Consider the following 27,844-nt stretch of genomic DNA (forward strand, 5'->3'; position numbering starts at 1 on the left):
AAAGTAAATAATGTGGGAAGAAATAGCCAGGGAATTGTTATGGCTAGGCTTGTATAGGCCCTAGGGCTGATAGCCTAGTACCAACCTATGAACCTATGAACTTCAACTACCCCTCCATTAACTGGGAAAGCTACTCATGCACCAGTACCCTTGCCCAATGTTTCTTGGAATTTATTATTTCCAGTGCCCTGGACCAGCTCGTTCTTACCCCCACTAGAGGTAGCAACATCCTTGACCTGGTTATTACTAACATGGGTGACAGTTGCTCTCCACCAATAGTCACCTCTTCCCTGGTTAGATCTGACCACAAACTAATCACTTTGGAAATCCACATCCCTCCCACCCCCACCCCACCCCCGCAAAGGTAACCACCATGAAAAACCTCTCCAAAGCTAACTTTGTGTTCCTAAAAACAGATGTGGCTAACTTTATGGCACCCATGCAAATGGAGAATATTTGCATAACTGCCGAATCATACACCAATGCACTGTACAAACATGTACATAAATGGATGGATCTTGCCATACCCAATAAAACCAAAACATTCTCCTCCAAAAAAAAGGAAGCCAATCTGGTGGTCCCCTGCCATAAACAAACTCTACAACAGAAGGAAGAAACTGATGCAGAATAAGGTGAAGTCCCAAGGCTGAAAAAACTCCTTTATCAGCCTCAACAAAAAGTTGAGATCCCTCATCAAATCCTCTAAAGCTAGCTATGAAAACAGAACTGCAGCAGATGGTAAAGACAACCACAAGGTCTTCTGTAGTTATGCAAAACATCACCACGGCAATACCCAGATTTGCTCTGAGCTACTGCACAATGGTGCCTCCTATACTGAGCCAACAGATATTGCCAATATACTGGCTGACAGATTCAGTGCCAACTGTACCCCCCTAAGGGCCAATCACAATACTACTGCACCCAATATTACTGCTGCACCGGTGAAAACAGCACTGTCCAAGGCCAAGAATACAGCTTCTAGGGGACCTGACAATATCCCTGGCTGTGTTCTACATTAACTACAGAGTGAACTGGCACCACACCTGTGTGCCCTGTTTAGTCACAGCCTCACCTCAGGCTTTGTCCCTACTAAATGGCGCACTGCTACAGTCATCTCTCTCCACAAAGGAGGAGCGACTACAAACCCTGGGAACTATCGCCCCATTAGCCTGACGAGTCTGATATGCAAAGCTATGGAACGCATCATCATAGACCTAATAAACAAGGATTTAGGGAATCTCTAAACTCTGGATCCCACACAGTTTGGTTTTGTGAAGGGTAGATTATGCCTGCTCAACCTTGTCAATTTCTTTGAGTCAGTCACCAGAGCTATGGATGAAGGCAAGGTGGTTCATACAGCCTTCCTTGATCTGGCCAAGGCCTTTGATACCATTTCCTACTTAGGAATCCTAGAAAAACTCACTAAGTTAGGAATCGTAGAAAAACTCACTAAGCTAGGCATCAACCCATATATCACTAGGTGGGTTGCAAACTGTCTCACAGACAGAACCTACAGTGTGAAAGTAGCTGACTCGAAATCAGACTGCCGACTATCATGAGTGGAGTCCCACAGGGTTCAATAATGGGTCCTCTCCTGTTTGGTATCTACTTCTCTGAAGTCCAGGCCAACACGAAGGGACTCTGGCTGATAAAGTTCAGAGACAATTGCAAGTTGGGAGCTATTAGTAACTCCCCAAGTTATGTTGATATCCTGCAGAAAGGCCTCACTGAGATCAACGACTGGTGTCACAATCATGGCCATAAGCTCAATGCCAAAAAATGTGTCTTCATCCCCTTTGGGAAAAACTCTGTTCCAATGAATTACCACAGCGATGGAAGTCCACTGAACAAAGAAGGTGTTATAAGAGATCTGGGAACACAGGTTGACAGCAACCTCTCTTTTGACTACCACATTACCACTGTGGTCAGAAAGTCCTTCTATGTGGCACATCTCATTACTAAGGGTTTTGCATTGAGGAAGGAAGAGGTCATTGTTTCCCTCTATTCTTCCCTCATTAAGCCAGTCATAGAGTACAATTCCCCATTTGGCATGTACCTCACTAGACACCTACAACAACTAGAGAGGCTGCAAACATACCTCACAAATATGATCCTAGGCCTTAAACAGTTGTCCTATATGGACAGACTCAAAAAACTCCCAACTATTCTCTGTCTCATATCCCCTATTTAGAGGCGATCTCTGCTTGACTTGCAAAGCCATGTCTAACCCAGCTCTGTTAGAAATGCTACATCTAATGAAATCCCAATCCCTCCGTACCACACGCTCCAGAGACCCCAACCTCATTACCACAATCAACAGAACATGCTGGAGGGACAGGTTCATAACCCAGAGACTGTCCATGCTATGGGATAGACTTCCCATACATGTCAAACAGAGCACCTCACTGGCCCTCTTCAAGAGACATCTTGACAAGTGGATGGGAAATAGAAAATTCACCCCGGGGATCACTCCAGTGGCACTACTCAACAGAGGCACTGGGAACTAATGTCAGGTGGCACGATCCCAGGGTAATCCTATGGGCTAGACTTGTAAAGGCTCCAGGACCATTGGCCTAGTACACACCTATGAACCTATGGTGGCATATAGATGCCTGTTATGTATATGGGTCTATATTATAAGAATGAATGCTTAAAATGTCAAGCACCAGTTTGTTGACACATTTTACGCGAATGCTCTTATAAGTGAAAGCTCTAAAGATCTAAAATGTTAAGTTTGAAATGTCATAGTTGGCCAACACACGCAAATGTAGCAGTGACGTATAGATGTGTACATTATGAATTATGCATGTTTACCTTAATTTTAGTGCGATCTTGGAGTTGGTATATATAATTAGCAGGGGGTGTGGGGGTGCAAGGGGCACAGCTCCCTTGCAAAACTTAGAGAAAAATTAGTATGTGTGTTAACTGGTTTGTGTTTCGAGAAAGTGCAGTTTTGGTCAAATGTAATTTTGGAGATTTACTGTTGGCAATTGGTATGGTTACTTATTTTACTTTACAAATTGGAAGGGTTGTAGCATATATTTAGGGTGCTCGTTACAAGGGAAATTTACTGTGTTTGCAGTTAATGTTCAATGAGGCAGTGGGGGATTGGTGTTGGACAACTAAAATATTTTGAGTATGTTGGTTTTAACTTTGTCAGCTTTTGCTTATAAGAGCATTTACTTAAAATGTGTCGACAAAGATGTGTTCCACATTTTAAGCATTCGTTCTTATAATACAAGGTTTAGAGGTTTTTTTCTAAAGTTTCTATAGAGAGGTGGCTTTTAAAGAGTAGGGCCACGCCTCATCCTCTGTTACTGTTTCTGTCTGTATGTATGATGATATAACCTGGTGGTAGTATGTCGTTGCTGGGGCTGGTAGGTTTTACCCAAGTTTCAGTGAGAGGTATGATATCTGGAATATAAGGAAAAGTTAGCATGTAGCTCATGGATTTTGTTGTTGACACTTCGAATATTAATATTTAATAGTAGAATATCAGCCGTGTCCCTAGGAAGTATGATTGTAGATTGATTAGATTGAATTTGTATGTCATTTTGTGAGGTTGAGTTGTATGGTTCATAGGTTGGGTCAGGGTTTGGGTGCATGTCCCCACTGAGAGTTAGCTTGGATGCTATGTTGACTAGAGTTTTCAAGAATCTGAGTAGGTGTTTGTCCTATTTTTGTGAGGTGCTAGTTATGTTTGGGTGAGGGAGAAGAGAAAACTGCATATGGTGTATTGTTGTGATATTGAAGATGGCGCTACATATGGGGATGTTTACTGGTTTGGGTGTTAGAGGGTATCTATTAGAGGTGGAGTATGGAGGGGAAGGGTTGTTTAATGTTGGAATGGTGAGAGGTGTTGTATGCTGCTATTGTAAAGTACCAGAGTGGTTGTCAGTATGTGCAGTTGGTACATGAACTTTATTGAGAGTTGGTTGCTTTTAGCTTTTTGTTTTTGGAGGAGTTTTATTAGGCATTTTAGTTAAATTGATTTGGGTAAGGATGTGTTGTATGAAGTAGTAATTGAAGTGGGAGGGGTGTAGAAGATTAAGTTTGAGTTAGTGTATTCAGTGGACCGTTTTGATTGGCTGTACTGTTGAGAGAGAGTGGCTAGTGAAGTATAAATGTAAGGGAAGTAGGGGTGAGGTAGGGGAGCGAAGTGGAGCCCTAGCATAGGGAGGGCAGATAGGAGTGGGCCTAACCCGGTCACCACTGTAGTGAAGTTTAAAGAAAAAATTTCTTTATCAGCTACCATAAATCTGCAGCAGGTCAGTGTAAACGCCAGTGTTAATTGCTATACTGTAACATTGCAACATATCTGTTAGATGATATAGAAGCTAACCACTACTTAGTTCCCAAATTGAAAGGGGTAGTCTGGAGAGAAATAAATTAAGATGTGGGGGGGGGGGGGGCTGAATCTTAGTGAGCCCACTCGTGAGCATGCCACTTGTTTGAATTAACAGCAGAATGAAGTTAGACTGTAACAAAAGGCTTTACAGCTCATAGATAAGGGGTGTACACTATTGAACAAGATTGTTTTGCATCAAAAGGTCAGGCAGGGTGCAGCATGAGTGTCTGATAGCAGAAGGAAAAACTGCCCACAGAGTATTTGGATTTGGCTACAAAAAAAAAGAAATGAACAGGATTTGAGAGGGAGGAAGAGCTTCAGAAAAACAGTGAGATGGGGGGGGGTCAGCAGGGATAAGTTAAAGGCAGATGTTAACATTCATGAAGAGACTGAAAATTGTGTTAACAGTTTATCCAGATGAGGCAACAGTAAAACAGTATGCTTAGACAAAGTCAAAATCGCAGTGTATAACATTCTAGAATGCAAACATGGTTAAGTACACAAGTTTATATACTTTGCAACTAGCAATGAAAATTACTATCAATACAGTTATAAATTAAAATAAGTCCAAATTGCAGTTGGTCTGTAGATCGATGTACTGATATCCTACAAAGTGAAGCTGCTTATAGCATGAGCAGTGAAATAGTAAAAAAGACTAGCTGAGTTAAAATAATATTGTGCTAAAAGCTACGGTGAGATATAGCAGCATGCGGCCAGTGTATGCCACCGTCCGCTCAAACAATGATATTAAGTCACAGTAACACTAGAGAGACGCGTAGAGTCAGCAAGGTAAACCAATGGCTAAAATGGTAAAAAATTTAAAAAAAAAAAAAAATATATATATATATATATATATATATATATATGTGTGTGTGTGTGTGTGTGTGTATATGCAGCCTAGAAGCCTGAAAACTAACAAACTAGTAGCTAAAATACTGATTGAAAGCAGCTGAGAAGGCTATTACCTAAGACTTGCATAGGAATTACAGCGAATAGCATTTGAAGTGGTGAGCACACAGAGCTTGGGCCACCACAAGATGCAGCAGAGGTCAGGAATGTTTCCTGTGTTTTTTAAAAATGTCACCCAGCGGCAGGATCCCACTAAGGAAACTCGGGCTTTGCGTAGGGGGTGGGATTACAGTTGCAGTAGTGTTCCTGTTTGCAAAACACAGCAGACAGCCTGATTGGGGATGAGCAGGAAGTAAGGAAATGAAAACAAGCAGCCGAACCCGGTCACCACTGTACTGAAGTTTAAAGAAAAAAAATAAAACTATCAGCTACTGTGAATCTACAGCAGGTCAGTGTAGATGCCAGTGTTAACGGCCATGCTGTAACATTGTAATGTATCTGTTAGATATAGAAGCCAACCACTACTTAGTTCCCAAATTGAAAGGGGTAGTCTGGAGAGAAATAAAAAATTGAAAGGGGTAGTCTGGAGAGAAATAAAGAAATAAAGTAAGATGGAGGGGCGAATCTTAGGGAGCCCGCTCGTGTGCACGCCACTTGTTTGAATTAACAGCAGAATAAAGTTAGACTGTAACAAAAGGCTTTACAGCTCATAGATAAGGGACATACTCATTTAACAAGATTGTTTTGCATCAAAAGGTCAGGCAGGGTGCAGCAGGAGTGTCCATTGATAGCAGTGGGAAAAACTATCGACAGAATAGTGGGATTTGGTCTATTTAACAAGATCATTTTGCATAAAAATGTTGCCCAGGGTGCAGCAGGAGTGTCCGATGATAGCAGAGGGAAAAATTGTCCACAGAATAGTTGGATTTCGTCTGTTTAACAAGATTGTTTTACATCAAAAGGTTGGGGAGGGTGCAGCAGGAGTGTCCTTGGATAGCAGAGGGGAAAAACTGTCCACAGAATAGTTGTATTTGGATAGGAATTACAGCAAGTAGCAGTTGAAGTGGTGAGCGCAGAGAGCTTGGGCCACCGCAAAATGCAGCAGAGGTCAGGAATGTTTCCAATGTTTTTTTAAAAATGGCGCTCAGAAAATATTGCTTTCATTTGTACACTTCAGAAGATGGAACAATTCCATTTATGACTGTTTGCAGTTCTTATAATTACCTTGAGATAGTATGTTTTCTTCAAGTATAAATGTGCATTTTACAAAGTGGTACAATAGTTCTTTGGAAAAACAGCGTAATGTTGACCAGAGCTAATGATGTTCTTTATAACCGCAGGTTGGTCCTATGCCTTGGTTAGGCCCGCAGACTGATGAAACCATCAAAGGATTGTGCCACAGAGGAAAGAAGAACCTGTTGCTGGTTCCTATAGCTTTTACTAGTGATCACATTGAAACGCTCCATGAGCTGGACATAGAATATGCAGATATTTTGGCAGGAGAGGTAAGATGTTTTTGTAACATTTCATTTTCTTACTGTTTTCATCCAAATCAAACCTCTGTTCCCATATTTTCTGATGTTACAGCCCAACGTTTCCTTCCACCAGCTAATAAGCTGTTACCTCAATAAATCTGTATGGCATGGTCACTGTGGTGAACAACATTCCTCAGTGTGATGCAGTTAGGTTTCGCTTTTTAAGTGTGTAGCATGTCATCTTTCTGGGTACCATCAGCTTTGCTTTCTGAGAACTGCTTTTGAAAATTTTTTTATTATTTCTTCAGGACATATGGTATGCCTAGCTGTCTTTGATGATGTATTCAGAATTGAGTTACATATTTTTGCTTGAGAGATATTGTCCTTTAAAAATGTATTTTCACAAGTGCACTTTTTTAAAGCGATGCTTAGAGTAAGTAGCTATATCCTGCCTGCTTTTCTTTTGAAGATTGAAGTTAGAGGGGATTACACTGCTGCCCATGCTGGGGTAAGAGCTCACATTTTTGTCTGCCACTGGATCTATCACTACCTCTGTACTTGTCCCGGAGACTCCCCCACAGACAACTTGATATCTTAGACTTACAGTTGCAGAATTTGCGTATATTTTCTCCTTTGTGGTAGGATTTCAGGAGTATACCAATGTAGTTAGTCAACCAAACCATATTGCATGTTTGTGTATATTTGCTTTTTTTCTTTTCTGTAGAAGCCAGTAAAGGTTAAAGGAAATGGTGCAAGTGGGTCCACTGTTGAATTTTGTATCAATAAGATAAAATTGGCCATAATAGTTAAGGTCTTTCCCTGTTATGCTGAAAGCACAAGGTTTGACCCTGACCTCTGGCCAGTGCCTGCTTGGAGTTTGGATGTTTCTCTCTGTCTGTGTGGGGTTCCTCCCATTTCCCAACAACATGCTGTTTCCACCTCAAAGAAACCCAAGAATGAAGTTGTCAAATAAGAACACTGCTGAACTGCCAAAGGTAACCGAGTGAAACAAGAAAAGTGTAAAGCAATCTTCAGTATTCCTCCACGGCCTTAGTTGCATTCTTCTGAAAAACTTTTTAAAAGATTTTAAAAACAAAATTTTAATAAAGATAATGATAAAAACAGCCACAGTCAAACTTTAGCATGGAGAACTATACCAACAGATAAGCGCTTTCGGCAATAGGCCTTCTTCAGATCATGATTTCTTCTGGCTCTCCTCCTAGAGTAAAAATAGAAACTAACCAATGAGGGCTAGGGTAGGAGACACATCTATCCATTATCCAATTAGAAAATTAACCAATGGCTGATTTCCTAGCAACCAGCCTCCTAGCCAGGTTGGCCACCTGGGCTGAGCACCATAGTACCACTTAAGCCGATCCTTAAGAATAGGAGAGTTTCTATTGGTGTAAGCTAGGAGGCTGGTTGCTAGGAAACCAGCCATTGGTTACTTTTCTAATTGGATAATGGATAGGTGTGTCTCCTACCCTAGCCCTCATTGGTTGGTTTCTATTTTTACTCTAGGAGGAGAGCCGGAAGAAATCATGATCTGAAGAAGGCCTATTGCCAAAAGCGCTTATCTGTTGGTATAGCTCTCCACGCTAAAGTTTGACTGTGGCTGTTTTTATCATTATCTTAAAAGTTTGTTTTTAAAATCTTTTAAAAAGTTTTCAGAAGAGTGCAACTAAGGCCATGGAGGTATACTGAAGATTGCTTCTTACACTTTTAAGAATGAAGTTGTGGGCAGCAGCACACACACTTTAGATGGTGCCTCTCTGGGTAAGAACATAGTATCCTTTAGCTGTAGGAGAACACATATCACAGACTGTGTGCAGTGTCCGCTAGGCATGAGGAGGAACTTGTGAGTGCCCACTGTGCAAGGAATACGTAAATAAGACATGTTGGTGAGACAGTTAAGGGTCTCAGAGGTTCCCTGTGCTGTGGAACAGCCTCCCCCATCCATATAAAGCTGAGTCCATCCCCAACCCTATTTATATAACCTTGACCAATGGATGGGAAATCAGAAATTCACCCTGGGCCTGGCCCCCATGTCTCTGATAGGCAGAGGCAGACAGTACTGCCCAAACTAGCATACCACATACCCACATAACCTCTAGAAACTTCCTAACATACCTTCTCCTAATAAATGCCCATGATACATAGGGAGACTGATGGGTTGTATTGCACAGCTAGTCTTATAAAGGCCCTGGTGGTCATTAGCCTAGTATATACCTATGAACCAAGAATGTTTGGGACTGGGCCAGTAGTGTTTCTGTAAATCTTTGTTCAATTTTATATACCTGAATGGAGTAACGTTCTTGTCTTTCTAAAGGAAAATGTCCTTATGATGTGTGGCAGTTGTATGATGAAGCAGACTTCAGGGTTGCAGCTCATTATGGACTCCATTAAAACATTATTTAGACTCAGAGCTTTTGCTTGGTTTGTCAACATAACCAAGTCTGTAAGACATTTGCTTTTTCTTTAACATGGAAACAAGGATCTGGTTAATGCCTTTCCTTCATGCCTGTGGATTTCTGAAAGTTCTGCTCAAGTGAAGAACAAACATGCAAGCCAGATTCTGACTGAACTAAAATGACATGGCTTAGAATTATTTGTACTGCATTTGCAGTTAATATTGGTCACTTTCATAGCAAATATTTCTCAGCTCTCTCAATATTTATACAAGAAAATTTTGCTGGTAAACCCAAATAGTGTCACCATCACAGGTGTCATTTACATACTACTGGAAGACAGCAGACCTTTCTCAAGAGGATCATACCTAGGAAAGAGAGCATGTTTTCCTTCATGGCCCAGGTTCCGTATATTAACACACAACACTTAATTTATGTTTTCACTTTGTTTTTTGAAAACAGTACGAGGTGGATATATCCTTATTAACTGCCTCTTTGCAGTAGATCAGACAACCTGAATTCTCTCCCACTGCTGAGATTAGCAACCTGCATCATATTTCTTGCAGTTCCACTTTATGCCGAGTTTGATTTTAGCTGAGGTAATGAAGTGGGACGCACCACCGTACATTCTGCAGTTCTTTCTCATTGTGTAGCGTAGCTTGAGAGAGGCTTATGCATTCTTTCCTTATATATATCCCACCTTTTGCAGCAAATTGTAGAGCAGATGAACATCCTTCTCAGCTCCTTGTTTTCTTTTTACAGTTGAGAATGCAAATCTGGGAAAAAGATGAATAAGGCTTCAGAGTGTCAGGACTGAGAAGATGTAGTCCTTCCCAGCAGGGATTGTGAATGGGGAGAAGGAAAGGTACTCAGAAGAACCTCTTAGACCAGGGAGAGCAGCAGTAGCCAGAAGCCGTTCTTCCTTGATGTGAGTGCTTGGAATCTTTCTTTCCGTCATATAAATGCTGGAAAGATAGCTGCTCCAAACCTCCACACGGACAACTTAAAACACAAATAACGGAAAAATAAGAAAAGTGGTTTTCTTATTTTTCCATTGTTTGTGTTTTAAAATGCTGGAAAGCGCCTTTCAAGTGTAGGTCTGGTGCTAGAACCTGCAGAAGACGTACCACTGCTGATGGTCCTAACTTAAGGTACTGCTCCTCACTGCCACCTCCATTTTCATCTCTGTCATACAACCTTGCATCTCCAGTTGTCTGCATGATCAGCTGTCCTCAGCCGTCTGGACACTGTGCCATTGGAGGAGTCTGAACCATTGCTATTTTATCTGGTGGGTCACCTAACATAACAACTTGGGGTTATTAAGGTGTAGCCAGGAGATGGTTATCAGTTTAAGCAGCAATGGGATATTGTTACCAGCCCTAAATTTCTTTTTTCTCCTGATCTGGCTAAGGTGGCCCTAAACTAGCATTTGTTGATGTCTTGCTAATTCTGTGGAGTCCATCAGAATGTGTTGATGACAGCTGGAAAGACCATGACACCACTCACAGTGCCGTAGTATTTTGGCATCCACAATATGCACAAAAGGAAGAGGATTTGAGTCTAAAGAGGCATCTACGGATAATTCTTCCTGCTGTCAGTTTTTTTCTCATGTGATAACTGGAAATACAGGATATAATAGGGTAATTGAATCCTAAAGTTTCTACATCTTTCTTCTAAGGGTAAGAAGAAAAAGACATTCTCCTCCTATTTGAATTAGAGAGTACCCACAGTTCCCCACTGCAAACTGTCTGATTTCTATGTTACTGATTTAGAAGAGAGGGCTGAGATAGCTTATCATTCTATGAAGTGTACTCAAAGTTATGCTTTCTTCAGGTAATCTGAGTTAATGCAGACAGCAGCCATATGACCTCTTAAGGACAAAGGTCTCACAAAAATGCTTCTCCAAGAGTCGATAGAAGTCCTAGAACCAAATGCTTGGATCATTTTCTTGTTCACAGATGCAAATTAGAGGTCTATAGTCCTGTGTAGAGTTATCCTGATATCTTGTTGCCAGTTGACAAAAAGGCTTACAGGAGCGAAGCACCTTTGGAAGATAATTTATCTAATAATGCACCAGTTCATGTTGTTTTATTTTCAATTGTTCAAGGTCTCCAGATCAAGCCACAGTTTCTAAGCCTTCTAGACAGTAAATTCAACATGTTTTGAACAAATGGGCAAGACCCCTTGTTTGTTGAAGCAGCTATGTCCTGTGGAGCATTCAGCTACAATGGAAAGAATATAACATTCCAAAGATCACTGATAAGGAAGCCTTAGGCAAGCCGGAGAGCTCCCAATCTCCTGGGAATGTCTTCACTACTTACTGAGGATAGTCTATTGAATGGCAACATAGCTTCCTTCAGCATCATAGGATATCACTGATATGGTGAGCAGGTCAGGTTTGCTAACTTGCCTTGCTTAAGCTGGCCACATCACTGTAGAGTTTAATGTAGGTTCATGGATGGATGCATCCTTTTCAGATACTTCCATGGCCACCAAGATTTCTGTTAAGGTGTTGTAGTGATCCACAGCTAAATAAAATTCCATTACCTGGATTTTGAATTATGATTAAATCTTCAACGGTCTCTTTTTTTCAAGCAGTGGGTTCAATGTACAAAGTTTTGCAGGTGGTAAAAATTGTATTCTGTAAGCTTTTACTCCTCGAACCTCCTGTGTAAGTGGTTTGTCATAGATACATAATTCACCGATTCCCTTCTCCCTACCCCCATCTTTCTCTGTCCATATTGGAACCACCATTAAATTTAATGTGTTCTTCAGCATTCCACACCAATCCTTTTGTTCTTATTCAAATTTTCTTGCAGGCGTTTGTGTGTTCGGCTGGAAAAAAAAATACATTACATATTTTCAGACTTAAAGAAGAGGATCTGTCCTGATATGCGTCTTCATTTTACAGGTGTCCACTTTAATGAACCTGTTCCCATTGTAGGAGAGAATCTATCCTGATGTGCCATAACAGTTTGCAGGACTCCACTTCTGAGGAACTTGTCCCATTGTCATCTGTGTGCTAAGGTAGCCTTACAAAGTCTGTACTACAGAGCAAATTAACACACTGACAATTCAGAGAAGTCCGTCTTTTGGTTTCCTTTTTTCTCTTACCTACAGGTACATATTGTTGCAGTCGTGTAATTATGTCTGTCTTGTTTATTCAGAAATGCTTTTAGCTTATTACCATAGTGATTGCATGGTTTCACCTAAAACTGGAAATAGTGAATACAACTGACAGTTGTAGGTTTATGTGAAAAATCTTGGAGAAAAGTGACGTAGAAAGCAAAGTACCTTTCCATTTTAGACGTGAGGATCAGGGGCTCTGGTACACACCATTCGGCCTTTTCTGAGCTGGTTTAGGATGCAGCTGATTTTCTGAAATCCTGTGAGTTGGACCTGCTTGCAAATTAAATAGATGACACCTTTCTAGGCTTCTAAGCAAGGAACAATTTGTAACAGTAATTTTGTGACTGCATTGCTGGAGTCTCTTATTTCTATTTCTGGACATTTTGAGATAGAACTTGTAATGCAATCTGAATTATACTTTTTATGTTTTTAAACTTTCTACAGTGTGGAGTTGAGAACATCAGACGTGCAGAATCACTGAATGGAAATCCACTGTTTTTTAAGGTATGTATATTCTCAATTTGCCTTTTAGCTGTATATTCCTCATTGGTTGAAGTGTAATGCAATACCTAGTTTGTTGGGAAGTTCTTGGAGCAGATGTGCAGCAAGCCAAACTATTTATTTATTTTGTAATTCCCACTGTGTCCTTTTCAGGTTTGTAGTGAAGCTGGACACCAATAATCACAGGATGTAAACACACACAGGCAGGCAGCCAGTTTGAGGGCTCACTAGTTTTAAAAAACGACCCAGTAGATCAATAGACTTTGCACAAGAGGCGTCCCAGATCAGAACTGAAATGGAGAACGAAGTACTGTGAGGCAGCAAATTAACTGATAGCTGCATTCTAAATGAGCCTTGGACATTGGGATATATGTATCAGTATTATCAGTCCATTACAGTAGTGTTGTACTATCCAGGTGGTCTGATAGAGACGAGTTGACTTTTAGATTGACCATCTAGAGGAAGAAGTTTATTATTATTGCTATTGTTTGGTTGATTGGGATCAGTCAACTACTCTAGGTATTAAACACCAAAGGACCCATTTCAGCTATAGCCTGGGTGTTAGAAAAAAATGCAAGTATCAGCACAACAGAACACGTGTAAGTAGTTCTTAATATTTAATTACAACAGAGTCCCCACATTTTAATTGTTAAGCTACACTCATTATAAATTTAATTGTTACCAGCAGCATGTAAGGTTTCCATGATAGTTTGGTGACCTGGTTAGGTCCAGTAGTTAGTGATATGGTGTATCAGATAAATGACTATGCTCAGTAGAGGTTTACACTATTATAAAGGAAGACACTGTTGTCAAATAGTAAATTGTACATTACTAATATGTAGTAAAATTAGCACATTATGAAGTATATTGATCGACAGGATGTAGATTTTCTTGGTTTCTTAGTTGTCACTGTTCATTCATTATTGATGCTTTCTAAGTTGTTCATGGTAGGCCCCTGTGGATTTTAAGTTCTCAAGATGAGTAAATTCCAAGAAAGTTGTTGATGTGGGGAAAAAGAGGACACCTGGTCTGGGCTGTAAGGCAGATATACCCCGTAGTCATTGCATTATACACCAGGACATGGGAACGATTTTTAAACCAACACTAAACAGGTACAGTGCTGGAAAGTACAGTCTTGTGGAGAGAATTCTTAACTTGGAAGCATTTTTTCAATGGTAGAATTAGCATTTGTTTTTATTGTATTTTATTCAGCTAATATTTATTCACTGGGTAAGTGGGCTTGTCTGTGGACCCATTTATTATGTATTTATTTCTTTACTGAGATGACCTGTCTAGGCTGAAAAGGCCCCTTTTCAGCAGTGGCTTGGGGATTAAAGCTCCAAACAGAAAAGAAATATACTGAAGAGAAAAAAATGTTTTTAGCTTGTATACAAATCACCTTAAGACTTTGCAGGAAAAAAATACATGGTAGACAGTACAGCAAGATTAATATAATTATCTTATATGCAAACGTGTGTGTGTTAATGTGTATATGAAATTCTAAAATGTTGAGGTTTATGTATATGAAGGAAGTTTAACACTGTGAACAAGTCTGATATAAAGAATAAGAATAGGTAGGTATAAGTTTAGGTTTGCCAGGGATAGAGCAAACACAGAGACAGAAGTCCATCAAATGATGTTTAAGTTGTAGTAAAGGTTTTCATGTTTAGTTATTTGTTTTAGAAGAAGTGGGATAGAATTTTCAAATGGGGACTCTCTTGATAGAGAATGATTTAATTCTTGTAATAATTTTGGTTCCTTCAGTTGCATCTCTTTATTTCTACTGAACCTTTTTTACCTGGAACTATTTTCTTATTTTGAATGCATCTGTAGACAGAGCAGGATGATTGCAGTACTCTGGGTAGTACCAATTCAATTACTGTAGAGTTTTCAGGAAACAGCCTCTGTGTGTGCATTCATGCATATATACACACGTGTCTTTGTGGTCTGCCATATTACACTGAAGGTCTCTTTTTTTCATGAAAGTTTTCTATGCATAGAAAAACTGCTGAGTAGTTGTTATAGATTGTAGTGTTACCCTAATGCTGTAGTTGTTGAGTGGAGTAAAATGCATTGTTGCAGTTGAGTAAGTGTGTGCTTCTTGTGTTAATGCTGAAGCATTGGGGTATTCCATGCATTTCAGCATTAGAGACTAGGGAGTGTGTATGTGTGTGACAGAGTGCTTGCTGGTTAAGGTTAGATTAAGGGCTAGGTGAGGTGAGAGGATACATTTAGTGTGGCACGAGTGTTTGCTGGTCAGAGTTAAAGGGCTAGGTAAGGGAATATGATTTAGTGTTGTACATGTGTGTGCATATTTCTGTGTAGTATGTGTTGATTGCTTTGTGTAGGGGGTAGTGTTGTGGAAAGGATTTTTCTAAGGTAAGCTGTTGGGATAGTTTACATGCACTACTATACTCTTATTTCCTTGAATAAGGAAGGAAATAGCATGGTAGATGGACAGCCTCCCTTAAACAAGGCAGTCCCCTTCATTCTTCTGCTAGGTTGTTGGATCCCATCGAAACAGATTAAGACTAGCAACAAAAGTAAAGAGTAGTTACAAATCCTTCAGTTACATCAGAAAGTTATGGAAGAACTCTGAATTCGACTTAGAGCATCTCCATAATGGAGCCTCCTTCTCAAACCCAAAAGACATTGTAAACATGTTGGCTGGAAAGCTTGCAGCAAATGTCTCCCCTAAAAATACCATCCCTTCTCATACCTTCCCCAAGTCTCCCCCCATGTTATCCCTAAGGGATACATTCTTAAAGTACTTTGTAACACCAAGAGTGCTTCCACCATGAGTCCAGTCAGCATACCAGGTTGTCTAATAAACTGGGTTGGATATGCACTCATTGATCCCCTCCTCAAACTTTTTAACATAAACCTTGATACAGACCAGGTCCTTGTATTCTTGGGCACTGCTGTAGTAATGTCCTGCCATAAGGATGAACCCATCATGGACCAAGGGAACTACAGACCCATCATCCTTAGAAGTCTTGTCTGTAAAGCCAAGGTGACCAGTGCTGTCCCCCATGGATCTGGGATGGGCCATTTTTGGTTGTCCTCTATTTTTCATATCTCCAAACTATTAACAGTGATCTCTGGTTATCAAAGTTTGCTTGCTGATTACTGCAAGTTAGGTGTGGTTGTTAAATCCTCCATTGATACGTAAACCTGCCAAATTAAATTAACTTAGGTTCATAGGTGTGTACTAGGCTAATGGCCCAGGAGCCTTTACAAGCCTAGCCCATAGAATTACCCTGGCATCGTGCCACCCGACCTTAGTTCCCAGTGCCTCTATCAAGTAAAGCCACTGGAGTGATCCCCGGGGTGAATTTTTTATTTCCCATCCACTCATAAAGATCTCTCTTGAAGAGGGCCAGTGAGGTGCTCTTTTGACATGTATGGGAAGTCTATTCCATAGCACAGGCAGCCTCTGGGTTATGAACCTGTCCCTCCAGCTTGTTCTGTTGATTGTGATAATGAGGTTGAGGTCTCTGGAGCATGTAGTGCGGAGGGATTGGGATTTTTTTAGATGTAGCATTTCTAACAGAACTGGGTCAGACATGGCTTTGCAAGTCAAGCAGAGATCACCTCTAAGTAGGCGATATGAGACTGAGAATAGTTGGAGTTTGAGTCTGTCCATATAGGACAAGTGTTTAAGGCCTAGGATCCTCTTTGTGAAGTACTTTGCGGCCTCTCCAGTTGTTGCAGGTGTCTAGTGAGGTACATGCCAAATATATATATATATATATATATATATATATATATATATATATATATATATAAATTCCAGGCTTGTTTTCGGCCTTTCCTGTAACTAGTCTAGTCCGGATATAGATTTGCTGTATCCAGGACTGTTTGTAAGCTTCTGAGCCCCACAAGCCTTTCTGTGTTGGAGGGAAGCCTTCTAGCTTATCAGTGAGAGTGGTAAGCACTAGGTAGCCTATCTACCACAAGTGGAGTGGTTTCAGGCCCAGAAATTGTAATTTATTGGCCGGTTGGACAGTTTTTCCATTTCTTTCAACTTTCTAATTTAAAAGCCTGCATTTGCTCTTGTTTACCACATGGAGTATAGAAAAAGGGCTCAAAATGCCAAGAAGTATGACATCATCCCTTTTGGGAAGCAGAAGCGCTCTTCATCCTGCTGCACTGAACATGCTTGTTTACCACATGAATCTGTAATCAGGATCGTTGATAGCTTCACCTCCTTTCGCCATCACATGGCGACCATAGTTAGGAAATCCTTCTGCATTTCACAACTAAATTTCAAGGGCATCTCCTGTGAAATGAAGGCAGTCATTGTCCCTCTTTATTTTACCCTGGTTCATAGGTTCATAGGTAGGTACTACGCTATTAGCCCTAGGGGCCTATATAAGCCTAGCCAAAAAGGTACCCTGGCTTTTGCCATCCAAGAACATTATTTTCCTGTGCTCTTGTCGAACAGAGCCACAGAGGTGATCCCAGGGGTGAATTTCCTATTTCCCATCCAGTCATCAAGATTTTTCTTGGAGTGCTAATAAGGAGATTTGTTTGATATAGATAGGTAGTTTATTCCAGAGTATGGGACGTCTCTGGGACAGGAATCTATCCCTCCAGCATGTTCTGTTTATTGTAGTGACAAGATTTAGGTCCCTAGAGCGTGTAGCTCAGAGGAATTGGGATTTCTTTAAGTGGAGTATGTCCAACAGCTCTGGGTTTGACATAGCTTTATATGTTAGGCAGAGGTCACCTCTGAGTAGGCGATATGCAATGGAGTAAAGCTGGAGTTTTTTGAGACTGTCTGCATAGGGTGTCTGTTTGTGGCCGGTAATCCTTTTTGTGAGGTATTTCTGCGGCCTTTCCAGTTGTTGTAGATGTCTTGTGAGGTACATACCAAAAGGGGCATTGTACTCTATAATGGGTCTAATGAGTGACGAGTAGAGGGTAACAATTACCTCTTTTTCCCTGGATGAGAAACCTTTTGTGATAAGGTGTGCCACATAGAAAGATTTCTTGATTTCTGTGGTGATGTGATTATCAAAGGAGAGACTACTGTCCACCTGTGTCCCAAGGTCTCTTATCACACTTTCGGTGTTATGTAGACTACCACCTATGTGGTAGCTCATGGGTACAGAGTTTTTACCAAAGGGGATGACAGTGCAGTTTTTGACATTGAGCTTGAGGCCATGGATTTGACACTAGGCATCTGTCTCCATGAGGCCCTTTTGTAGGATGTCCACATCTTTAGGAGTTTTGATTATGGCTCCTAATTTGCAGTCATCTCCGAACTTCGTTAGCTAAAGACCTTCTGTGTTAGCCTGTACTTCAGAAAAGTAGATACTAAAACAGGAGATGACCCAGGACTGAACCCTGTGGTACTCCACTTGTCACTGGTTTGAAGTCGGATTTGGAGTCTGCTGCTTTCACAGTGTGGGTTCTGTCAGTGAGCCAGTTGGCAACACATCTTGTGACATAGGGATTTATACCTAGTTTAGTGAGTGTATCTATAATTTCAGAGTGGGGGATGGTGTCAAAAGCCTTGGCAAGATCTAGATAGGCTTGTGTGAACCACCTTACCCTCGTCTATGGCTTTGGTGACTGCCTCAAAGAACTCTATCAGGTTTAGGAGACATGATCTGCCTTTTACAAACCTGAACTGGGTGGGGTCCAGAGCTTGGAGATTAGCAATGGCTTTGTGTATAAGATCCATGATGATACATTCCATGGCCTTGCAGATCAGACTTGTTAGGCTAATGGGGCGGTAGTTCCCGGGGTCTGTGGTGGCTCTCCCTTTGTGGAGTGGGATAACCATTGCTGTGTGCCATTCAGTGGGCACAAAGCCTGAAGTGAGGCTGTGATTGAACATGGTGCTTAAGTGAGGTGCCAGTTTGTTCTGCAGTTCATGTAGAGCGCAGCCTGGAATGTTGTCAGGTCCCATGGATGCTGTGTTCTTGGCTTTGGAGAGTGTGGTTTTTACCTGTGCAGCCGTGATTACAGGAACTTTGCATTCTTTTGGTGTAGAGATGGGCCCTTTAGGGGGTGAGAGGGGGATAAAGTTAGCACTGAACTTATCTGCCAGGATGTTGGTAATATCAGTTGGTTCTGTATATTTAGTGCCATTGTGCTATAACTCGGAGCAGATCTGAGTGTTGCCATTGAGAGACATAGCTATAGAATGCTTTGTGGTTGTCTTTATAATCCGTGGCGATTTTGTTTTTGTAACTAGCTTTGGCGGATTTTATGAGGGGTCTCAGCTTCTTACTGAGGCTGACCAGGGAGTTCCTCCAATCATGGGATTTTACTCTTTTTTGCAACAGTTTCTTTCTTCTGCTGTAGAGTTTGTTTATGGCAGGGAGCCACCAGATTGGTTTCCTTTTTTTGGAGGATAGCATCTTGGTTCTGTTAGGGATAGCATGATCCATGCACTCATGTAAGTGCTTATAAAGTGCATTTGTGTAGGATTCAGCAGTCATACCTCTATTATCCATCTGCATGGGTGTCGTGAAGTTTGCCACTTCTGTCTTAAGAAGCATGAAGTTGGCTTTGGAGAAATTTTTTACGGTGGTTTCTCTAATGGGGGTGTGTAGGGTGATTAGCTTGTGGTCGGATCTGACCAATGAGGTATTGACCTCTGGTGTGGAACACCAGTTGCCCATGTTGGTAATGACCAGGTCTAGGATATTGCTGCCCTTGGTTGGGGGTGTGGATAAGTTGATTCAAGGCATTGTAATTTATGAATTCCAGAAAGCGTTGAGCAAAAGAGTTGGTACATGAGTAGTTTTCCCAGTAAATGGTGGGGTAGTTGAAATCACCCATTATTAGGGTGTTGGGGGGTTGTACCCTAATATTTTCCAGTGCATCAAGAAATGAGGAGTGGGAATCCTGGGGCATGGTGGGGGATGTTTAGCAAGTTACAATTTGGATTGTGGTCTTGCTCAGAGTTAGTTGCACTTGGATATACTCGGATGCATTATGCTGAGCATCTAGCCTGGAGGTGTGGATATCCTTAATGAATATGGACCCGCTTCTGCCTTTAGTGTTTCAGTCCAGGTAAGGTGGCCAAAAGGTGTGGTATGAATTATAGCCTGGTAATACAGGGGTGCTGTCTGGAGCCTTGAACCAGGTCTCTGTCACTGCACAGATGTTGATGTTCTCCATTTTAAGGAGTGCCTCGAGTGAATGCATTTTGATGTTTAGACTTTTAGCATTGAGTAGCATTACCCTCAGATTTTGCTTGCTTGTATCTGTTAAGGTGGTGAATTTGTCATTTGAATTTTGCCTAAAAATGGCACTATAGGGGTAGCAAGAGCCTTAACCAGTATCCGGAATCCCAAGGGCGACAAGTGCAGGCCATCTCTGGCAAAGCATCGCGGTCTGTCGATCATGTCATCCCAGGCAGACAGATACTGGATCCCTTTAGAATGACACCAGAAGCTTAGCCAATTGCTAAAGTCAATCATTTTGTCCTTGTACTGTGGTATCATTCTGGGAGATGGCAGGATGCTACTCAGGGCTTGGGTCATACCTGCCTGGGCTACAAGATTGGAGAGCTCCTCCATGTCTCTTTTCATGTAGTCCATGGAGTCAGACCTATTACTGAATATAATGCAACCTTCAGCATGTTTCTAGCTAAAAGTTTTACAGAACACAAACGCATAGCTTCCTAACATGGATATTTGGCCTCAAGAACCTTGTCTGTCAGAAGAGACTGGAATCCTTATCCTTGTACTCCAAGTCTTACAGGTTCCTGAAGGGAGACCTGTACCTATCTTAGTGTCCTTAGTCCTCCAGTTATTCTCTGCTTCTTTTTCCTTGACAACTCAAATTATATTGCCAATCCAAAATTGTCAATAAATAAACTAGATTGAGAGATGTGCTCATCACTCAGCATCTCCGCTTGCTCTGCAGTAAACTTCCCAGGCTTGTCAAGCAATGTGATTCCCTGTTATTCTTCAGACTGAGCCTGGACAGTTTGATGGTTGCCTTTAAATTTGCACCAGAACTCACAGGATTCTCTCTCCTCACCAAAGGTGATAGAGCCTGAGGGTGGGTACTACCAAGGCTCACATGGCCTTTAATATGTCATGCCTTGTATATCCTATGATCTTACAGACTCCTTGGACACCTTATGGAGCACATGCCAGGGACGTGAGAGTCCAGAAACTCGGGGCAAGGTGGTGAAGAGAAAATACATATTTGCAATGATCCTTGCCATCCCAGCATTCAGGGACAGTAGGCAGCCAGGTCCACGTTTGATCATGCCAGAAAACAAAATAGTTGTGGTACATAAACTAGCAGGAAGGACCTACTGCTACCCCCTGCCCAGGCTGGCCATGCAGATTGAGGAAGTGGTCTAGCAGACAGGACTGATACCTTTGGCCCAGTACATTCCTGGCCAGAACAGCAGCTTAGCAGACACCTTAAGTAGGACAGCACTAAATCCCAGTGAGGAGATGAAGACAAGCAAAGTATTTGTGGATCTGGTCTACAAGTGGGGTGTGTTAGAAATGTACCTTTTTGCCTTTCCAGAAACAGACAGATCAGGATGTACTGCACCTGAATCCCCAAGTAAGAAGCTTCTGTGACAGATGCCTTCTCTATCTGATGGGCAAATCTATTTCTATATGCCTTCCCTCCCATTCATCTCATCCTACCAGGGTATTAGAGGATCAAGGATTCTCATGTCACCTTTTGTGCTCCCACAGTAAGTAGACCTCCTATCCCAGAATGATGGGGTGGGGGTCATATATACGTGGAGGTTGAAAGGTTGGATGACCTAGTTCTTATTCCCATTAGGAACTTGTTTTCAGAGGGCAAGCTACACACACTAAAGGTGAAAATAAATAAAAGAATTAATAAATTAAATAAAACATAGTCCTAGGAAATCTTAAATATCTAAGTGGAAAATATTCTCCCTTGAAAGAGGACAGCACTGAAGCCAGGCTCTGTTGTTCTTCATCACTTAACTGTTAGGCTTTTGTAAAGCAGGTTTGTCTTATACATCTGTCAAGGTTCATACCTCAGTTGTATCTTTTTATCTGCCATTACAACCCTCTTGTGGTGTTAGCTGATTACAAAACAGTGTTTCAAGTGGGTTCTTCACCTGATAAATACCCAAAAAGAAATAGCACCACCTAGGGACCTCAATTTCATATTGGAAAAAACAACCATACCATTTTTTGAGCCAGCTGCTCCACCCCTGTAAAGATGCTGCCCTGGAAGACTGCTTTTTTGGTAGCCTTGATCTCTACTCAAAAGATATTTGAACTTCAAGCTGGTATGTGTAGACGGTCCTTCCAGTTTTTCACAAAGATAGGGTCACCTTGTATACAAACCCACCCTCAAGTCCAAAATGGTGAATTAATGCATCTTAAGTGAGCCAATACATTTACCAATGATTTTTCCTTCCCTACAGAACAAGGGGAAGGGGTTACATTCTGTTTATATGCAGAGGCAACTCAGATTTTACCTGGATAGTTCTAAACTGTTTGCTGCCATTGTAAAATAGAAGGGAAAAAAAGCCAGTCAACAAACTGTGTAAGTGGATTCCCTATCATGGGGAACAAATACCTGACAGTGTTATAATTCACTATACTAAGGCCACAGGTACCTTCACATTCTTTCTTAGGGGTTGTCTCCACCCTGGCTATCCTGGAAGGAGCCACCTGGTCTTCTCTCCACATATTTGCTAAGACTTGCAACGTAGAAGTCATGTCCATGGCCTTGGCATGTTTTGCTGTATCTGTTAGGCAGAGAATAGTGACCTATGCCCCTGTTTCTGGCCATCCACTCTTACTTAGCTCTGGGAGTCACTGCCAGAGTCAGTACTGCAGCAGTGAGCTACAAAGACCATAATACAGTTGTGTTAGAAACTTATCATAATTGTAGGTGTTTGAGAAGATGTAGTGTTTCACTACCAGTGCTCTCCATTCCCTCTCTCTTGTTTGTTGCCCTGGGTTTGGGGTGGGTACACAGTTCACTTCCCCCAGTGTTCTTTTATCCTGATGCCTGTAATGCAGCCCTTAGCATTGGGTAGGTCCATCCTTGATTTGGTTGTACTTTGGATCCTAGGTGCCTGTGGCTTGAAGTGGCTTAGTCTGAGGAAGAAAGAACTGATGATGGCTGTGTCTGACTACCCTTTATAATACCAATGTTCTGACACTGGAAGAGGAGGGAGTTCACTGGGCATGGAGTTGGGTGAAAGCTCTGGTGTTTGTACCAGCTCTTGGGTTTCTACAGGCAGGAATCACAAGAGTCAGTACTGCAACAGTGACTTTTCTTGAACATCTAGGTTCCAAACACAACTGTGCACTTTTATCTGAATATCCCTCTTGTGCATCTGTGTCTGTTCTCTTGTACGATTGCATCATCCATGCTGTTATGCCTGGTGTCTAGCTGCAGCACAGTTGTATCATAGTACTTTAATGTTGGAGCATCAGTGATTAGTTTCATTAGCATTGCAGAACTCCATTTCTAGGCAACATCCTGCTCTAATGGCTTTATTAGAGGCATATAATGCCTGCCTGTCTTCTTGCTATGGCATTTGTACAGCTGGTCAGATGTTTTCTTCCAGTATCAGATTTCAAAGCCTCTGACATTAGAAGGAGCCATGTTCGTCTTGAAATTATGTTGACGTAATCTGTTGAGTGGCTGTATCAGTCTCTTCTGTCCGGCCCAGTGCTAATGCATTATATTATATTATATTATATCATATTCTGTATCATGTATTCTTTTATATTATACTATATTTATACTTTGATAACCAGGTGAGGTGAGTGGGATGGTTTGTATACTCTTTTCAGTCATGACCTGGGCAGTAAGCAAGAATAGAGACCAAGTAATTTGAATTTAATATGATCAAAGAAGAAATACTCATTCATGTGAAATAATACACAGGTGAAATACTGTAGTAATACAACTTTAATTAGCAAAGTTAAACTAATATCGTATAATAGTGTTAAAGATGCCACAAGGTGAAATAATTGAGCATAAAAAAGATAAAAATACTTAACAGATGGATGGGTTTGAACATTATAACATAAATAAGTATTAATCACTCACCATCCATACTTGGTGTATACACTACTAATTCACTATCTATTAATGGTGGGAGCTCAAGTTATATTATGTTAAGTTTTACCATACCACTAGTATTATATTGTATCATATATCGTATATCATATACATTACTTCACCAGTATTATATTGTATTATTTGTACACCACACATTGTTGTAGTAATGTAATATAGTATAGTTAGTATAGCATAGTAAAATATATGTACACCTTCTAAGCATTTATTTAATTGGGGACAGCTCATTGGAGCACTTCTGGTACTATTAAAATGTCAAATGGGAGCCTTAAGGAATCTGTGATGTTCTTCGTGTTTCACTGTTTCAGTCATCACATTTGGGTTATCCCTGCCAGGGTAGCCCTCGGCCAGCCCGAATACCAGAGACTTAGTATTTCTGCGTCTGTTGCTGTCGCTTGAGGACTGATGTCAGGTCATCAGGAATATAAAGTAAGGCAGCCGATGCCATTACATCAGTCTTTCTTGCCATGCAGCCCAAAGCAGAAGCAGTTCCCACAAGTGCCGGTCGGCCACTACATTAGTTTCGTCTACCGAATTGAAGTTGAAGTTTCTAAAGCTAAATACCCCATTGGGGATTCATTTTTCTTGCACTAACCGATGTCAGAAAACGTTAATAATTGTCTCACCTGTGGAAAGCAAGTACCACACAGAGACTTCCACTCTTACTGCGTCACTTGTTTAGGCTCAGACCATGACGTCCCCCGTTGTTGCTTCTATACTTTGTTCAACGCCAGAACTATCCATCGTCGGGCCCTTATTGTAGCCAGATATTTCTGCTTAGTCTTCGAATTCCGATATGGCTTCAGTAAAATATCCAACAGCAGATCTTCCGAAAAAAATTAAATATAAAGACAGAGACAGATTACACAGGTCCAAACCTACCGATGACGCTTCCTTAAGCTAGTAGTCAGTTCTTCGGTACTCAGTGAGGTGCTTTTGCAGCCCCTGATGTCCACTTCAGTTGATTTGCAGGCTGCTACCAAGACCCTTTCGGAGTCCGGTATGCTGCAAAACTCTTCTTTGACTAAGGATCCTATGGTCATCTCTACCTTGGATGGGTCAGGAGTCGCTGAGCAGGCACCGGCTTCTGAGGAAGTCCTTCGCACTACCGAATCTCGACACAAACCGACGTCTTCTTTCTCGACTACCTTTCTTTCAAAAATGACTTGAGTTTCTTAGGCCCAGGGTTCGAACTACACCCAAGAAACTGACGACCCACTCTCAGGCACCTGCTACTTTGCCTCAGTCTCAAATGCTTAAAATGGCGGAAGACCTTATCATGCTGATCAGATGAAGCCAAGCTACCCCCTCCAAAAGGAAAATAGATTTGTCCCCTGCCGTTTTATCTGAACAAGAGTCAGATGACTCTGATGCATCTGACTTTCAAGACATGCAACCCCTTTCCACTTATGAGGATTCTGATGCAGAGGACTCCATTCCTTCAGCCTCTCCCCCAGAGGATTTTTCCTTTGTGGAAACCCTCCATACTTTAAGGGAGCATTTCCAGTGGGAGAGTCAGGACTACCCTCAGTCAAAAAAGAGGCTCAGAGATATCCTACATCTTCCACAACACAGACCTTTGGCCATCCCCCAGTTCTGGATGTTGTGGTGGATGTTTTCCTCCAATCCAGCTTGACTCCTGATGCCCTACCTCCTGCTCCCAGAAAACCAAACAAGTACTATAGAGTCCCTGACGCACACAAATATCTTTTTAAAAATCCAACAGCTGATCCCTGAGGTCATTTCTCAAGGGCCAAAAGGGATTAAAGCAACCTCTGCTAAGAATCCCACCCCCTCAGATAGTGATTCCCGAGCTTTGGACAGATGGGGTAAAAAAAGTATACACCTTAGCCACTCTTGCTATCAGGGCACAATTGTCAGTTCCGTATGGTGAAATTTCAGCAACATACCTTGGAACTCCTTAATCAAAAAATGTCTTCCTTTCCTGCTTGGGCAGAATCAAAAGATTTACAAGACTTGATGCATTCTGCAAGTCAAGTAACTAAACACACCTTGCACTGTGGTTTTGACACCCTAGGAACTTCTTGCAGGGCAGCAGTCACTGGATCTGTAATTAGAAGACATGCATGACTTAAGGAACAATCCCTGCCAGACCATGTCAAATCCAAATTGTTGGATGCCCACTTGCACAAAGATAACCTTATTGGCTTTAAGGCAGAAAAGGTTTTTAAAAAGATGGAAGAAAAAGCAACATCTGTGCAAACAGTTAAGGATTTCTTACAGGTCCAGCCCCTAGGTTCAGCAGGCATTGTCCCTCCAAGCACTGGTCCTTTTCTGCTCCAAGTAAACCAGCCCAGCCCAGGCCTCGTGGAAACAGACCCCCCCCCCAGACAGCAGCCTTAGGGAATGCAGAGATCTAAGCTGTGGACTACCTCCACTTCAATACCAGGGAGTTCTAAGCCACCCCCTTATGGTAAGAACTCACATTGACTCACCTCCTCTACCCCACCCTCTGCCCACCTTCACTTACCCTTAGGAGGAAAACTCTCCTTTCACTCAAACACCTGGGCCACCATTACCAAGGACCACTGGGTTCTGAACATAGTGTCCCAGGGATACAAATTTTCCTTCCACACCCTTCCAACCCAAAAAGGGTTCCCAGATCTACCACCAAATCAGTGGGCAGAGGCTCAAAAGCTAATCCTTTCCCTGCTCTCTATGGGGGGCAGTAGAGCACGTTCCTGCAGAAGAGATAGGCCAAGACTTCTACTCCAGGCTTTTTCTGTTGCCCAGAAAAGAAGGCACCTGGCACCCCAGCCTCAACTTATCCATTCTAAACACCTTCCTGGTGTTTCCAAAATTCAAAATGCTCACCCTCCAGCAGCTGCTACCCATGCTTTTCAAAGATGCTTGGCTGGCCTCCCTAGATCTAAAAGAGGCCTACCTCTACATTCTTATCAGGGAATCATGCAGGAAATACCTCTGCTTCAGGGCAGGAACTCAACACTTTCAGTTCTCTGCGCTTCCCTTTGGCTTATTACTTATCCCAGAATTTTCACAAAATATCTAGCTCCGGCCATTGCCTTTTGCAGACAATTAAATATTCAAATGTATCCATACTTAGGCAACTGCCTTATTCAGGCAGACAGCTAGGAGATGCTGCTCAAGCACCTGGCCTTTGTAAAGACCCTACTAACCTCCCTGGGGTACTCCATCAATGAAAAGAAATCCAAACAGGTTCCCACTCAAAGGGTAATCTTCCTGGGAGCAAGTCTGGACACAGCATCCCAGATGGGCATACCTTACACCAGAGAAACAAATTTTCCCTGACAGCCTACTTCTCTCAGCTAGCCACCAGAACCCAGCTATCTGCAAGGAAGATCCTGCAAGCTCTGGGGTTCATGGCATCTTGCGTACAACTCATTCCAAATGCCAGACTGCATATGAGGAAACTACAATGGTACCTAAAGAGCCTTTGGTGTCAACACTCTCAAGGCCTGGAAACTCTTCTATCTATAATTCCTTCCCTCAGAAAGGATTTTCTTTGGTGAGAAACAGCATGCTCCCACAACAAGGGACTGCCCTTCTCCCCACCCCTTGCCACCCAGACCCTGACTACAGACACATCAGACTATGCTTATGGTGCTCGCCTGGATGGCAGGTGCATACAGGGCCAGTAGAGCCCACAGCAAATCCCTTTGCACATCAGTCAAAAAGAGATGATGGCTGTGCACAATGCCATGGTAGCTTTCAAACCCCTTCTCTCTCCAGGGGTTCTCCTGATCAAAACAGACAACACCACTATGATGTGGTACATCAACAAGCAAGGAGGGACTCACTCCTACCTTCTATGCAGACTGGCCATGGCCCTTTGGCTCACAGCCACTTCCATGCAACTACACCTGTTAGCACAGTAACTACCAGGCTGTCTTAGCTCTCTGGCAGACCAATTAAGCAGAAGTCTTCTGGACCCACATGAGTGGCAACTCAACAGTAGCACCTTTACCCTAATAACTCAGAAATGAGGAAGCCCTAAGGTTGACCTCTTTGCCTCCCACACCAACCATCAGCTCACCAAATTCTGCACCAGGGAGCATCAC

At 41.9% G+C, this 27,844-nt stretch overlaps 1 protein-coding gene across 3 annotated transcripts in view; it reads left to right on the plus strand.

The window, feature by feature from the left end:
* The window catches only part of FECH (ferrochelatase), a 336,602-nt gene that overhangs the window by 284,798 nt on the left and 23,960 nt on the right, over positions 1–27,844 (plus strand). For all 3 annotated transcript variants that reach the window (XM_044074844.1, XM_044074827.1, XM_044074836.1), the window contains exons 9-10: positions 6,538–6,702; positions 12,654–12,713. In XM_044074844.1, coding sequence (XP_043930779.1) covers positions 6,538–6,702; positions 12,654–12,713 — 225 coding nt within the window. The remainder of the gene's footprint in view (positions 1–6,537; positions 6,703–12,653; positions 12,714–27,844) is intronic.

The sequence above is a fragment of the Protopterus annectens genome, chromosome 1.part1 (assembly GCF_019279795.1).
Source record: "Protopterus annectens isolate FY-2018-M chromosome 1.part1, PAN1.0, whole genome shotgun sequence".
Lineage (NCBI taxonomy): Eukaryota > Metazoa > Chordata > Ceratodontiformes > Protopteridae > Protopterus > Protopterus annectens.